This window comes from Halichoeres trimaculatus, unplaced genomic scaffold (genome assembly GCF_033239565.1).
Source record: "Halichoeres trimaculatus isolate MK-OKI-2021-1 unplaced genomic scaffold, fHalTri1.1 fHalTri1_scaffold_3, whole genome shotgun sequence".
NCBI classification, from domain to species: Eukaryota; Metazoa; Chordata; class Actinopteri; order Labriformes; family Labridae; genus Halichoeres; species Halichoeres trimaculatus.
The window spans coordinates 12,632,685-12,648,427 of NW_027437181.1; the positions used below are offsets into that span (position 1 = coordinate 12,632,685).

The 15,743-nt window shown below is 38.7% G+C and overlaps 2 protein-coding genes across 5 annotated transcripts in view; one reads left to right on the plus strand and one right to left on the minus strand.

The window, feature by feature from the left end:
• Nucleotides 1-5: 5 nt before the first annotated feature.
• rs1a (retinoschisin 1a) lies at nucleotides 6-9,447 on the plus strand. Its single transcript, XM_074666359.1, has 8 exons — nucleotides 6-129; nucleotides 3,502-3,625; nucleotides 3,726-3,788; nucleotides 4,117-4,142; nucleotides 4,385-4,508; nucleotides 6,365-6,506; nucleotides 7,840-8,035; nucleotides 8,240-9,447. Exons 3-8 carry the CDS (start codon nucleotides 3,734-3,736, stop codon nucleotides 8,390-8,392), a joined length of 696 nt encoding a protein of 231 aa, XP_074522460.1. The 5' UTR covers nucleotides 6-129; nucleotides 3,502-3,625; nucleotides 3,726-3,733; the 3' UTR covers nucleotides 8,393-9,447.
• Nucleotides 9,448-9,523: 76 nt separating this feature from the next.
• Nucleotides 9,524-15,743, minus strand: part of cdkl5 (cyclin dependent kinase like 5) — a 42,492-nt gene continuing 36,272 nt past the window's right edge. For all 4 annotated transcript variants that reach the window (XM_074666352.1, XM_074666350.1, XM_074666351.1 and 1 more), the window contains 2 exons: nucleotides 15,033-15,299; nucleotides 9,524-13,837 (listed from right to left, as the gene is read on the minus strand). In XM_074666352.1, coding sequence (XP_074522453.1) covers nucleotides 13,433-13,837; nucleotides 15,033-15,299 — 672 coding nt within the window. In that variant the 3' untranslated portion in view covers nucleotides 9,524-13,432. The remainder of the gene's footprint in view (nucleotides 13,838-15,032; nucleotides 15,300-15,743) is intronic.

The following is a 15,743-nucleotide window of genomic DNA, read 5'->3' on the forward strand; positions in this document are numbered from 1 at the left end:
GGAGAGAAGCGCACAGAGAGGCAATGAGGGGCGGAGGCACAGAACTGAACAGGTGGAGAGAAACCACAGATACCACAGAGGGGAGGGACTGATGAGCCTCCTTAAAGTACCACTGAGAAGTTTTTAAAGGTAATGCTACAGAACTTTTAACATTAAGGCCAAACGTTTACTACTTTTTTGCTTAAGTGTTGTCAGATCAGTCTTAAAGTAACACTGAGGAGGTGTTTTTCTTCTCGTTATGGAACAGACAGTAAAGAAATTCTGAAATTTTTACATGATCAATGGAAGCCTACAGGACCAAAAACTGAATCTCTCCACAAGCCCATAGTTATTGTAAATGACTGAAACAGGAAAGACTTCAACTTTTTTGTTTGTTGTTCTGGAGCACATTTAACTTAAATGATAACATTTAACTTAACTGATTGCACAGCTGAAAGACAGGAAGAGAGGAGGCAGTCAAGCTGCAGTCAAACCAGCACTGCTGCAACCAGAGGACTAGCCTCTGTATTGGGCATCTGCCAAACTCACCACCGCTTACACCTGACTTAAAAAAAAATTATATATAGCCCAGAATCAGCAGGGACTTGTGCTTTCTCTATGGTCCACAACTTCACAACCTTTTATTTAAGCACTGCCCTGAGGTCTGTTAAAACTTTTTTCCACCTCTAAATTCATTTTGTGGAGACTAAAATGAAATAAATCTATCAGATTTTAACCTAACTCTTGTTAAACAGATAAAAGTCTTTCAAAGTTTTTTATTTCTGCACTCATTCTGAAATTTTCCACATTGATCTAAAATACTTCAGATGAAGTCCAATTTCTAACCTCAAACAGCCCACACGAGAACCAAAGTGACTCTGATGATTATTAAAACTTGGAACTGTGGGAGACATAGCGGCCAAAACACAACCCTTCTTTACATCTTCATAAGTCTTGTGATTTTTTTTATTTTTATCTATACTTGCAAACAAAAGTAGGCTGTGTAGGATTGGGAATATTTAGCAATCAAGTGGTGAAATTTTGGATGGATGTGTTAACCGAGTTCATCCTAATGTCTTGTAAGGACAAGATGCTCTTGAGATGCATAAAGAGTATGAATCTCAGTTTGAGAGATCAGTATGAAATGTTTATCAATACAATTTTTTTTACACTTCTCTTCAGCAGTGCAAGATGGCAGCCTTCATGAGAGAGACATCCTCCTTATGTAGATTTAAAAGACTCATTCTGTCTTAGCCAAAAAACAGAAAGAAATCAGCCTTATATAAAGCATGAACTTAATGAAAAGATCTCTTCTTCATTTTTCATCTTCATAACTTCAAGAAACAAAAGCATTAGTTTAAAAGTTAAAGTTCTTTAATATTGATACAGGTTTTAAGATATTACAATTATTTTCCTCTCCTCAGGCCGCAGCTCCGGTGTGAATCCTCTGTCGTACATGTCTGACAGCAGCGTTGATCTCCTGCACAGTGATCACTCTTACTCTATTAGTTTTTGATAGTCTTGATGCCTCTGAGCTCACTAGTCTGAGCAGGACCTGTTTAGGAAATCTGAGAGGACTGAGCAGGAAGTCTGGACTTCTCTTTCCACCCAGACTGACCTGCAGGAGGGGAGGGAAATCAGATAACTATTTCAGTATACTTTATTTAAAAAAAAAGAAAAAAAGAAAGAAGACTCCAATACCTCTTTATGAGCTCTGTAGATCACTGTGGAGTGACCTCGAGTCCTCTTCTTGGTCTGTGAATGAACCCTCCGTGCTGCTTGAACAGGGGCCTTCATTTTGATTCCTGCTCAGTTTCTGTCAGAATTTTGCTCTTCAGAAAATAAAAATTAACCACAGCACCATCAGAGGAGTCCAGGAATAAAAGCAGAGCTGAAACAAGTGAGTGGGGGGTGAACTGGGGGTTTTAATGAACACCAACAGCTTTGATTAATTAGACCTAATCACTCTCACCTGTCAGCAGGCTTTGAAGCCCCCAGCAGGAGCTCAGACAACTCTAGTATGGAGAGATTTAACTTGAAAAACATGTCAGACAGAAGCAGGAACGTGGCATGTTAGTGTGAAATACCTCAGCTGATGGCACACGGAGCTTTCTATCTACATTTTAACAAACTGAAATACTGACAATGTCTGGAAAGTTTTTCCATGAACACAGTCTGTTTGTGTTGAAAGTCCTTCTTTGTAACAGGTTCTATATTTTCTTCTTCTTTTTTTAATGAAAGAGATGCTTCTTTGAGTAAAATATTTACAACTGCACATCTGAAAATCTGCTATGAATTTGGAGAAGCAAAAAAAAAATAAAACTGTTATAATTGAATAAGGTTATGTGAGTTTTTTTCCCCAAAAAGATAAATCTTGATATTAAAAAAAAATAGGTAAAGAGAAATGATCTTGTCTGATATTTTCTCATGTGAACATTACGCAACATTAATGTTTTTATTTCAAATTTAAAAAAAATCTGTCAGTGCATTTTCATTCAATTTCTTTTTCCTTCATTCCTTTATTTCTTGAATGTACCATTCATCTTATTCTTCTTCTTTATTTTTTACCTTATTCCTTATTGTTTTCCTTTCTTTTTCCTTTTTCCCTCATATTTTTTTGAACTTTCCTACCTTTCTTTTCTTTTACTTTAACTTCTTTCTTTCTTTCTTTCTTTCTTTCTTTCTTTCTTTCTTTCTTTCTTTCTTTCTTTCTTTCTTTTTCCTTTAAATTTCTTTTTCTTTTTCTTTCCATTCTTTTTCTTTCCTTTTCTATATACCCTTTTCATCCTTGTGTTCTTTACCCTTTTACTTATTGCGTCCTTTTTTCTTTTTCATATTTTGCCTCGTGTTCTTTTTTATTTATTCATTTATGATTTTTTTTTGTCAGCATTTTTTTTACCTTTTGATGTCTCCTTCATTTTATCGTCCTTTTTTTTTTCTTTTTGCTTTTAATTGATATTTATTTATTTTTTCTTTTTGTCATTTTTTATTCTTTCCCACACTCCTGTTGTCACATTGATTTAAAACAGAAACCATGGTGAGTAACATTTTATTAAATTTTTAATTCAGGTGCAGAAATGATCTTTATTTGTCACAGTGATGATTACTGTCACAATAATTATATGATTAATGTTTTTTTCATATCACTATGTCTGGATGCCTTCTTGCTTTACATATTAAAAGTAACTCTATAACGCAGATGGGAAACACAGCACAGTTGGTGAAAAGCCTTAACTTCATCCAAAAACTGACCTTCTGGTCGATCATATGGATCAGAAGGCCCAGCAGAGGCCATCACTGCCCTCCAGCATATTCACACATTTGCTCACATTTACACTTTCACACACAAACACACACACACACACACACACACACACACACACACACACACACACACACACACACACACACACACACACACACACACACACACACACACACACACACACACACACACACACACACACACAAAGGCCAGAAATCTGTCCCTTCACTGATCGTCTCTGCTGTCTTCTGTTTCAGGATTTCTTACGTGACCTTGTGTCTGCAGAGACTTTCTGCTCCGGATCCAGAATGTGGGGTGTTGGTGGTCGTTGATGGTGGCAGCTGAGCAGCTGTAGGAGGGGCTTTGTAAGGACAGCATTAGGTAAGGCCATTAGTGTCCTGTGGATTATTGTAATCCAGCCTCTCTATCACTGCTGGCTTGGTTGCTCATTCTGCAGTCGTTCTTGTTTGGTTTGGAGCAGATCTGAAGATGGCTCTCATCCTGCAGCGTTTCCTGCTGGCTCTGTTTCTTCTGGGAGTGAACGGTATGATTTCTGTCTTGTCCATATGAACTCACAATCTGAGTGGTTGAAAGCTAAAAACTGACATCTCAAAGGATGAATCGATTCTTAGCTAAAAACCTGACAAATGCAGCAGATTTCTTCAGAAATCCTTGAGATTATGATGCAGGATTGTCTTTGACATGTTTGATTTGTCTTTTTTCCTGGTTTGTTGAAATGGAGACAGACTGATTCACAGATTTTGTTTGCTACAATGGATGACTACTGTGTCCTAACAGTCTCTTTTCTCTTCTGTGCATCATCGGCTGGCTGGCTGGCTTTATTTCCTCCTTCTGTCCATCTGCCTGAACAGTGTTCATCAACACTCATACCCAAGAGGTATGAAGGAAGCTGCAACTGTTAATCAAACAAATTAAGCAGTAGATCTATCAGAAACACTTCTCTTACCAGAAAAACTGTCTCTGTAAAATCAACATCACGTTTGCCTTTTTAATACTCTGTTGGCCCAGCCTTTCTACATTTAATGTTGCAGATTCAAAACTAAAAGTGTTTTTCTGATGATGCTTCTATGTTTTATGATTTAGCATTTATTAAATGTTGTTTGTGCTTGTTATTCGGAGGTGGGGGTTTCCGAGGCGTGGACCAGCAGGTCTTGCAAATGTGATTGTGAAGGAGGAGAACCCCCGACTGAGTTTTCCACCATTGGTACCGGCTCCATGGTGAGAGGAGTGGACTGCATGCCTGGTAAGATTCACCAATACACAATTGTAGCTTGTTTTTGTCCGTGTGACAGTTTAATACATACATCCATCTATCAATGTCACATGTAAGCCTTTCATGGGGTGCACAAATGTCAAACTGGTTTTCATTCACTCATAATGGACCTTTTGTTTCCTCACTTGAAAAACAAAAAGGACAATGATTCAAAGTGCTGCATGTTCAAAGACGTAAACATCCTTGGTTTTAAGTCAATCCACTGAGTTCTTTTGATTAAAAAGACTCATACTGTTATCAAACATTCATAAAAAAAATCACATTATAAGTGAATGTGTAAATAAAGTGACATTTCTTCACATTTACAAGACTAAAAGCGCCAGCTTTTGGCAAACCTCTTGAGAGATGATCAAAAAAACTAACTGAACTACTAAAGTAGTAGGCTATTTACATCTCAGCTATTGTTTAATCAACAAATCCCTTAATCTCCATAATGCTGATTACACGGACAGAGTGGAGAGCTCTATATGCACATGCACATGCATGAGTGCATTAGACTCCAGATTTGTCACCGCAGGGTGGACATGCTCCACTGGACATCATCAGAGAAGATGATGCAGATGGAGCCAGAAAAAGAAACACAAACACCTACATGAAGGGTGCACAAACCTCTAAGTTTGAAGTGGAAAGTCACCCAGCATCTGGGTGTTCATGTGAAAAGACATGAAGACAACATATTTTCTTTACTCAAGAGCAGGTTATTTGCTGTAATAGAAAAGTATTCATCTTGAAATAATAACCCTGGATGTGAACATGGATCCAGACATCCATGCATGGAGCAAACACACAATGCATGAAGATGAGGGTTTAGTCTCCTTTCCTGCAGAGAAAAGAAAATCTGAGACCAAAATAGGGAGTAAGAGTTGTAAAAATTAGGCTTCATCTGTGTCAGTTTTGGGCACAAATTAAAGAATTCAGAGTGATGTACATCAAAACGATCATCCATCCAAAGATCCAACACATGTAGACTGAACCTTAAACACTCAGATTGCCGACTGATGAGAGAAAAAAGTTCAACAGATCAGTATTATCTCAGAACATTTTCTCCAAATACATGGCAGATCACACAATCACAGAAACCAGTAATTACCACAGCAGGGACCGTGTGATTCCCTGCTCAGGCACAGGTTTTTTTTTCCACCTATTAATACAGCCATTGACACACACTTTACTCCAGACCTGAATTACATTTGGAAGGCAAAACTGTCTCTCACGTTGCAGTTATGTAAACACTTATCTCCTGACTCACACACTCTGCTGCTGCTGCTACTCACATTGTAATACAAGGATTAGACAGGATGTGACCCTGCACTCGATAGGCTTAATCTAGTAGTAAACAAAAGCACAGCAGGTTTCAGCTCCACACATCCATCGCTGAGGTTCTCCCATCTAGTCTATTTATATATTTAGAGCATGCAGTTGCAAAGTCCACCAGGGCCTCACTTTAATGTGATTTAAGTGGAAGTTAAAGGGTTGAATGATAGATGAAAACATGTGAGGAACATAGAGCTAAAGCTGCAGAAAGGAGAACATGGCCATCTGTCCGCCTGCCGCCCTAATGGACATCACTGATCTCTCTCAGTGTGGAGAATTAAACTGCAGGCTTTTAGGAAGGGATATGGGTCACACTGGGGCTGCTAACAGGAGGGGGCTTTAGGAGGGTGTGAGGAGAAGGGCTAGAGAGATGGAGAATTAAAAGGCTCAGTGATGGTCATTTCAGTGTTTGAGTAGTCTGTGTAGCCCTGAGGCCTTTAAGTGAGAAATGATGACCGAAGATTACACAACAGATTAAGATTTCAACCTCCATGTCTCTCATCTTCTCACAGAGTGTCCGTACCACAGGCCTCTGGGCTTCGAGGCCGGATCAGTAAACCCAGACCAGATCACCTGCTCCAACCAGGACCAGTACACTGGCTGGTTCTCCTCATGGCTCCCCAGCAGGGCTCGCCTCAACACCCAAGGCTTTGGGTAAGAATGACAAATAAATCAATGTAAAAACAAACTGCACAATGCACATGTTGACAGAGAGGAAAATTAAAGAAAAAGTGATCCATGGGGGATAAATATCTAGAGAAAAAATTGAAAAAAAAAAAAAATGGTGTCGACTCCACATCTTACCAAACAAGCCAAAAGTTTTCATTTCCAGTGCAGTTTCTGACTGCAAGTTTGTCTTTGTTATACCTCATCGCTGAGACTACATCTGTGTTCCATCAAGTCTGTGAATCAGATTCAAAGAGAGGGAACCACCAAACGAACTGGAATAGAATAGAATAGAATAGAATAGAATAGAATAGAATAGAATAGAATAGAATAGAAAATACTTCATTTATCCCCAAGGGGAAATTCAGGAGTCACAGCAGTAATCAAGAAAATAAAAGTAAGAAAGTGTATAGAAAGTGCAAAAAGATACACAAGAAAACAGATGACGACATCCATCCTAACTTAACTCTGAGTAAAAACCATATAGCTAAACACAAAAAAGGACAATTTCAAGATAACAAACAATACATTTGCACAATTACATAACAGCATGTATTTTTAGTTTCTGGCACAAGTTTGTTTTAATTTCAACTCACAAAATGTTGCTTCTGCCAGACACAGCTGACTGTCCTGTCTCAGGGGAGAAACCCTCATGAACAAACGTATGAGCGCTCGCCATCTGTGAGGAGCAGGCAGAATTAAGAGAATGGCACTCAAAATAAAAATGTGACCATGTGTTTATTACGTAAGGTGCATTTGGTGTGACTGACATGCCAATATGGTCCTGCCTCAACACATTCAAATACAGATAAATCAAGCAATGCTAAATTAAGACATGCTAAATGAAACGGCTAATGAGTCACAGCTCAGGAGATGTGATGTATAGTATGTCAGGCTGAATGTTTTTGAGTTTAATTTCTCCTTCATGTATAAATGAAGCGAATGAATCATGCAAACAATTTCTGGGCTAAGAATGAGATGTCAGTACAAGTTTTTATATATTTTTTCTAATCTTTTCTACATTATTATTAAAAGTGATCTATGACATCCTACTTTTGCTGAACATTGTGGTTAAACCTCTCATCATCTCAAAGCCCCATTTAAGGGTAGGGTTAGAAAGAGGAGCTGAAATCCTCTATTTAATCCAGCAATAAGTCCATCTTAAAAATACCAGAAATCTAATTCAACTTTTTTTTTTTTTTTTAACTTTATTTTGAACAAGTCATTTTAATTTTAATTAACATTAACACGTGATAATAGGTGTAGGATACAATACATTGACTTTTATTCACTCTTTTATCTGCTTGTGTTTCTCCTGCAGGTGTGCCTGGCTCTCCAAGTTCCAGGACAGTAGTCAGTGGCTGCAGATCGACCTGAAGGAGGTGATGGTGGTTTCAGGGATCCTCACTCAGGGCCGCTGTGACGCTGATGAGTGGGTCACCAAGTACAGCATCCAATACCGCTCAGATGAAAAACTCAACTGGATCTATTACAAAGATCAGACTGGGAACAACAGGGTCAGTCTGTAAACACACTTTCAGACACACTTAGTTTCATTTTGTTTTGTTTTGTACGGCTCAGAAAAGATTATTTCATTTAAAAACTTAGATTGATTTTTAAAAAAAATCTTGTATCAATAAAAACTTCAAACATTTACAATGAGTCAAAAATTGTTTTCTCAACTTCTAACCTGTCCTGACCTTTAACCCCTCTCTCCTCAGGTCTTCTATGGAAACTCTGACCGCTCCTCGTCTGTGCAGAACCTCCTGAGGCCGCCCATTGTGGCTCGTTTCATCCGTATCCTGCCGCTCGGATGGCACACACGCATTGCTCTGCGCCTGGAGCTGCTGCTCTGCATGAACAAATGCATGTGAACCTCTCCTCCCAGCATCCCCCGAGGCCCTTTCCCTAAAATTCTTTTAACCTCACCCAAAACCCCATTGTTTGAGTATGTGGTCCATTAATGTTTCATATATATAGTAAGCCCTTCAGCTATAATCAGAAAACCATACACTGATTAAAAAAAACATCTTAAACAGGATTAAAAAATAAAACAAAGCATTTAGACTTGAGATATTTGTTTGATATGCAGAACAGCCTCATTCACTCCACTCTCCATTGGCTTCATCGTGGAGGCTTCTATTTGCTCAGTTCTCAATGGATTGGTCCATTTGAAATGAAATGGCATAAATTCAAAGCAATAATTAGGCTTTGAGAGAGGGGGGCAGCGTTGCTATGGAGGTTTGATACAACGGTCTGGGATGAGCTTCAAAAACATGCGTGTCCTCCTGTGACAGGTCTGTTAAATCACATCTGCTTCACCTCAGAATGAAGCACTGGAAATTTATGAAAAGTTTTAATTTGTTATTGAAAGACATTTTCTATGATGCCCTCAAATCGTATCAACACCAAAAACGGTAAAAGTAACATGTTGCTTGATCATGATGAATCAAAGGCCCCACGTTAAATTTGAATTAGCATTTACAATCCAATGCAAGCATATCTTCATCTGCTGCTGGAAATAGTCCCCAAAATAAGTGTCTGGCCAGTGTTTGCTTCAATGTACTGCTATGCTGTTAAAGGTGATTACTTTACTGTTTTACTGTTTCATTTTGAGCCCTTTTTTATTAAACTTTTTTTCTTTATTGTAATATAAAAAGATGGCCTCTGGCAAGTGTGAGAAAAAAAAAATTGTTGCTAACAGGAAAAAAAGCTAACATCTAATCTCGGGCGTGATTTGAAAAACATCACTCCTAAATGCTTTTTAAAGATCAACTGATGAACAACTCATCAGTATTCACATGTTGTCGTTTTAATTGTGACTCACTTCTGATTTTTTTCTGTATCATTGTTGTCCACTTTCCTGTTTGGAAAACATTTAAAAGTCTTATTTTCTTCTGAATTTGTCCTTTATTGTGTCTTAAAACTGCTCCCTTAATTAAATCAGTACTTGTTTTATCTCGCGTTGCATGTCTGTGTGAGAAAACAAACACGGGCCGTTCAAAAATGTACAGTTGGCTTTTATTATGAGACCCTATCATTTTTAAAGTAGAATGGTCAGTATAGATACACTCTATTATTCTATTTACACCCTGTAAGAAGTGGGAAACAGTTCAATGAAAAAAAAGAAGTGATGTTTTGGGAAACACATTCATATTTGAGAAAAAGAAATCTCCAGTTCTGAGTAGATGTGACTCACTGGGGGTTGAAGCCTCTGTTTCCATCTTAAGTGTTTAGACAGTCAGCTAATGTAAGGCTTCGGGTCACCGGCAAGGCAAGCTTTGTCATCACTCTGTCCCATGAATGATAGAGGAAAAAACCCACATCAGCAGTTGATTACAATCATTAAAATCAGGATTCTCCATAACACTCAACAGTGGTCAGATTCACCTGTCAGGGGTCATGTTTAATACAAGTCAAAACAAAACATGTATTGCAGAGCGATGTTTCTGATTCATATGTGGACCCTTAATCACAGCCTCCTTATCTGAAGCTGTATTTTGCTCCAGTTTTACAGCCACTCATTCAGCTTGAACAATCCCAATCAGTCTGACTCTCTTTCTGCATGTTATTGCTTCTAATCAGCCATGTCATCGCTTGGTTTATCCGTTTTCTCTGGTTTGTATCTCTTCATCCCTTCAGCAGAAGAGAAACAAAACATTAAATCCTCTTTTTAGTCCACAGATGTCTAAGATTTTCCATCAAAGCATCCATCCTTCTTCCAGCTACTTCCTTCTGTGGTATAAAAGCTTCTCTACTTTAATCTTTAAAACCACAGAAGAAGAAGAGGGAGCAAGGACAAACAAAAGACTGGAAGGAAAACTCTGCAGTATATTTTCCCTAGGCCACAAATAGTTTTTTGTTTTAACTGTTTTTATCATCCACATGTCAGTAAACAACGAGTAAATGCTTTAATGAATAACAGAGTTAAGTAAAATCATCCCTGATCATGGCTATAAATATTAAAAAAACACTGTGCACATACAGTAGGAAAACCAAATTCAGATTTACAAAAAAGGCATTTACAAAAACTTTGATGACACAAGCTTTTAAAATGCACACAGAGAAATGTAAACATGTGAATTAAAGGAGAAGTCTGGTGTTTATTTTCTTACTATCAACAAATTCCAACCAACAGTGAGGGAACAGGCTGGGTTGTTTGGATTAATGAGTTTGAATTTTTTTCATGGCCAAACACTGCACAATGGTGTACATCATAATCACATACTGATTAAAAACAGGAAAGTTTACCACAGCTGCTTTGGATCTTAATGTTGAAGATAATTTCCCAAACAGCTATGAAAAAAACAAAACAAAGCTAGCAGCAGCATGTTCTGGTATAGATTTGCTGATGTTGTTTTGTGGTTGATATTGAGCCAAGATCTTCATTCTTCCACACTTGCATCTGTTACTGGGTAGTCAAAGAACATGTTTTTTTTTTTTTTTAGACATTATTAAAGACCGTCACTGTAGGTTATATGATGTGTCCATGCTGTAGTACAGCAACCTGCCACTAGTTGGGGCTATAGCTCTGGTTAATGGGTACACATGATGCTCTACTACTTCAATGTAAAAAAGCACAGATAACAGCATTTGTGATGCAGCGAGGTTTGTCAGCATCATGATCTAAAAATGGAGGTAAAGTTGTACAGAAGCCATGTCTGGCTTAAAGTGGCTTATAACCACATGACTGGAGCAATGTGCATCCAGAACAGACATATGAACGCTTACTTGCAAGGAGTACTGATGGGGGATGGTGAGAGCTGTTCTTTCTCTTTTTAAAATTTTTTTATTTTCTTTAACTAAAACTCAGCTGAACCATCTTGAGTCGACCTTAAACACTAAAACACATAAACGGGTAAGTCATGCCTTTGTAAGTGACTATTTGTAGCTACAGACTCAAACACCTTTAGCTTGCTAAAGCAGTGATTCTTAACTGGTCTGGCTTTAGGACCTACTATCACTCCTTGATGACAAGCTTCAACCCAAATCAAGAGTTTTCCTACTTCTTCAACAAATTTTGAACTTCTCAAATTTAAAGCACATACTTCTTTCATGTACCAACATCTTGCTCAACAAAAAACTTTGTCCTCATTCCATATCAAGTCCAAAACAAATTTCCCTAGGGGGACAATAAAGTATATCGTATCGTATCGCATCGCATTGCACCGCATCGCATCGTATCATATCTATAGTAGTCTGTCACACTTGTGTTTTGCCATACTCATTCAGCACATGAAATCAAACTTTGCAGGTCTTCATTTATACTGTACAATGGCAAGTGTCAATTAGCATTAAAGGGAACTACCGCCAGATACTGTTAAGGAGTGTGAGTAGACACCACTATGCTGCACAAAAAAATCCCCTTCTAAGTAAAAGCTCAGGCTGGTCTCACAGCATTTCTTTTTTCCAGAAAAGGGCATGCAACCCACTGAAAACCATCCGTGACCAACTTTAAGGAAGTTAATCACTTTGAAAAACGATATAAAGAGCTCTGAAGCCTTAAAATAGTGTGGATGATTCAAATAAAAAACTGATTGCATGGACATTATCATAAAATTATTTCTCCTTGAAGTCATGTTGCTCACTTATGAGTATCAGTGGTGAAGAACAACAAAGGCACAGTGTTATAAACTGTATCAGATTTAAGATACATAGACAACACTTCTTCTAGGTTCAGTTTTTGTTGGTTTGTATTTCTAAAGGATTTGTTGGCATTTAGAAAATATACACCAGACTTAACCTCAAAGATTTTAAAGGTTGTAGGTGAAGTATGTTTTCTCTACAATCTGTGACACCTACATGTTTTATTTGAGCAAATCAGACCTCTCTTCAAGAGGCTAACTTTTCAACACTGATGGGCACCAGAGTGTGGATGCACATTTCTTGCTGTTAAGGCTGTAGACGAAACTAACATGGCAGCATGGAGCTGGAAAGCTGTTTTTGCTAATAAATGCACTGAGAGACTGAAAATGGGGCTTATTTGAAAAGTGGGACATGAAGTGAGGCGACAATAGCTGTTTGTAGAGCTCAGAGCTCAACAGTCTCACTCTGGCTCTTCTGCTACCAAACAAAAATGAAACTTCAAAAGTGATGTTATGAGGGTCACTGGCAGATTCGTACTCAATGTGGCGTCCCAGATGTCATTTCTAGTTTGGGCAAAAAATACCTGTCAAGATGTCTTTACATTTTGATGAAGAAAAAAGAAATAGGGTAAAAGTAACATGATATTACACAAAAATCCGTTAGTAACATATCAAATTGAACAAAAAAAGGACATTCACTATTATTAAATATTTCTTGTGACATACTGTATTATCAACACATAAATATCTATGCATTTCTCTGTGTCGAAACTAAAGCTCTTGCAATTACACATTAATCTCTATATTACCTTATAATATTCCCATATAGCCTACATACTGTGTCATTTATAGCTTATATCCTTGAATTTAAAACAAATAAATATTTAATAAATAATGTTTATATAAATCTTTTTTTCTGTTGTTGTTTTTATCAAATATCAGAGCATGAAAAAACATTTGCTTTATTTGCCACCAGCTTACAGCGGCTGTCTGATGTTGTTGCTGTAGCGTCCTGTGAGCAGTAGATGGCAGCAGAGAGGCCATACAGGCAGTGTCTCCTTAACAGGAAAGATCAGAATACCATAGAGCTGATTCCTGTCTTTAATTTCCTACAAACACATTGTACTGTTGCATGTGTTTGACCTGTCAGAAAAGTTTGTTTTTCAGTTTCAGAGACACGAGCATCAACAAAAGAACTACTTTTCGAGACGAGGACTCGATCCAGTGAAATAGGTTTTCATGTAAACTTTCACTACAGTACCACAACGTCTGTGACAGGCAGATGCTCTCAGGGTGGAGACACACTGGAGGAGGACTGGTTCAAGGGTCTTACAGTGCGGTCTCCTTCAGGTCGTTGAGGTTTGGCATCCTGGTGCGAGAGGCTCGGGTGAAGGTGGGCCCGTTTTGTCCCGGTTTGATGCCCAGCTGTTCAGGTGTGAACTGAGCGCCCTCCGCCCGCTGTAGAGCCGAGACGTGCCAAGTGGACTCGATCTGCCCAGGGAGCGGGTAGCTGGTTTTTCGGCTCTTAGCCTGGGCGGAGCTACTCACCCCAGTGTGCCCCCTGCTCTCAGGGTGCCCTCGACCCTCGGGGTAGCCTGGTTTGGAGGAGGGCTGAGGGGGGTTGGGGAGGGGAGCTTGGAAGCGCAGGTCAGGGGGAGGAGGGGGAGGCTGTCCTTGATTTGAGGAAGATGGGGAGAGATGAAGGAGCCTGCGGAGGGACTTCAGCGGTTGACTCTGTCAGAAGAAAGAAACATATTTAAAGGAGAGAAAGAGAAATATACCTTTATCTAAAAATGCATCTTTGTATTCAGTTTAAATCATCAGGGGCTAGTTAGTTACGACTAAATACTTTTCCTCTGCCTTGACAATTCAATCACGGTCAATTTCATTTTTAAAAATTTGGATATTCCAGTGACTAAAAGAATGAATTTTTGGTCATTGGAGAAAAGAATATGATTTCTGAAATATATCTCATTTTTGACTAAAGAAGATTTGTGTGTTTACTAACAGATTTCTTGTACCGCCACAGGTGGGAAGATCATTTGTCTGCATGGAGTTCGGGATTCAAGTGTGTTTTGATTTGATTTTAACTTTTACCTCCGCCAAAGGTTATGTTTTTGGGAGAGTTTGTCTTTCTGCCTGTTTGTTTGACTGTGAACTACATAACTAAAAAACTAACAAACGGCTCTTGATAAAATTTTCAGGAAATGTTCAAAATGGGATAAGGAAGAAGTGATTACATTTTGGAGGTGATCCTGATCACTGTCTGGATCCATGATTTTTTAAAAGGATTTTTTAATCATTGTGAGATAGGGCCGTTTTCACCATATGTGTGTATTACTCCATGATAAATAGTCGGATTGCTTTGCAAAACAATACAAGACAAGGTCACGATGATTTCTGACAGATGCCAAAGTACGAGTACAAGTACAAACCTGCAACAAACACCAAATTGTAGCAGACAGTCTGCTGAAAGGGAGTATAACATCAAAGTAGGACTAAAGTGGTCTGCGCTCTCGAGTAATTTATTCATTTATGTATTGTTAATTCTAAGTTTGGATACCAAATTGGAAATCGTGGAAATTTTTATCTAGTGAAATAAGTGAAGAATGAACTTAATAGACCAGTTAATAACATGACTTGTTTGTGTGGATGACAGCAGATGAGAATCCACTAAGTGAGAGTCATTTCTAAACATTTGTTTGCTGTTACAGTGCTTGTTGTACAATGTTGACTGATTTATGTTTGTTTTTGCAACACGTTTTTCTCTTGCCCAGTCCTACAAACAGATGCTGTGTGACCTGATAAATGGGACTTACACACACTTTACTGTAAGTATTCTTGATCAGACTGATGACCACTCAGGGGCTGTTTTGGCCGTTTTATGATCTTCATAAAACACAAATTAAAGCCTTTAGTCCATCCCTACCTGAGAGTGTGAGTCCACAGGTTTTTCTTGTTGCCATTCATTGACCCTCTCTCTCTCTCTATCCCTCCCTCTGTCTCTCTCCCTCTCTCGCTCTCTTTCTCGCTCCCGTTCTCTTTCTCTGTCTCTCTCTCGGTCTCGGTCTCGGTCCCGGCTCTGTTCCCGCTCTCGGTCTCTGGAACGCTCACGGTTTTTCCGCCGGCTGCCATGGTGGGAGGAGGACTTTGAGCTTCTCTGCAGCGACATGTGCTCTTGCCCATTACCAGGAACCTGGGAATGAAAACACAGACACAGTTTTATTTGTAATCCAAAATAATGTTGGAGTATTCAACTAAGGTTCTTCATGCATTCCTCCGGAAGCAGCAGACATTTCACAAAAAGGCGGAAATGGTGATGAGCAATGAGTGGTGCCAGAAAAATACAACTCTTCAAATGTTTAATGTCTGAAAACGCTTTGACTTTGTTTTGTTTGCTGGTTATCCGATAGGTCACTACATTGACTTGAATTTTGAAGAGGCTTTGAGGAGGATCTGTTTTAAATGGACTGCCTCGCCACCTTCTGGCCCGGAGTCTCATACGCACTGTTGTAAATTGCTATTAGCGAGGCCTATGTTTGTTGTGGAATCAAATGGAGCTCAATCAAAACAACTTTTCTTTGTTTAAGTCAACTTTTAACTGGATACAATGCACAGAGGGAAGGTATTTATTTCGACA

Coding starts and splice junctions, on each gene's coding strand:
- rs1a (XM_074666359.1), top strand. CDS start 3,734: ATGGCTCTCATCCTGCAGCGTTTCCTGCTGGCTCTGTTTCTTCTGGGA. Junction 3,789..4,116: donor GTTTCTTCTGGGAGTGAACG/GTATGATTTCTG, acceptor CTGCCTGAACAG/TGTTCATCAACACTCATACC. Junction 6,507..7,839: donor CTCAACACCCAAGGCTTTGG/GTAAGAATGACA, acceptor TTTCTCCTGCAG/GTGTGCCTGGCTCTCCAAGT.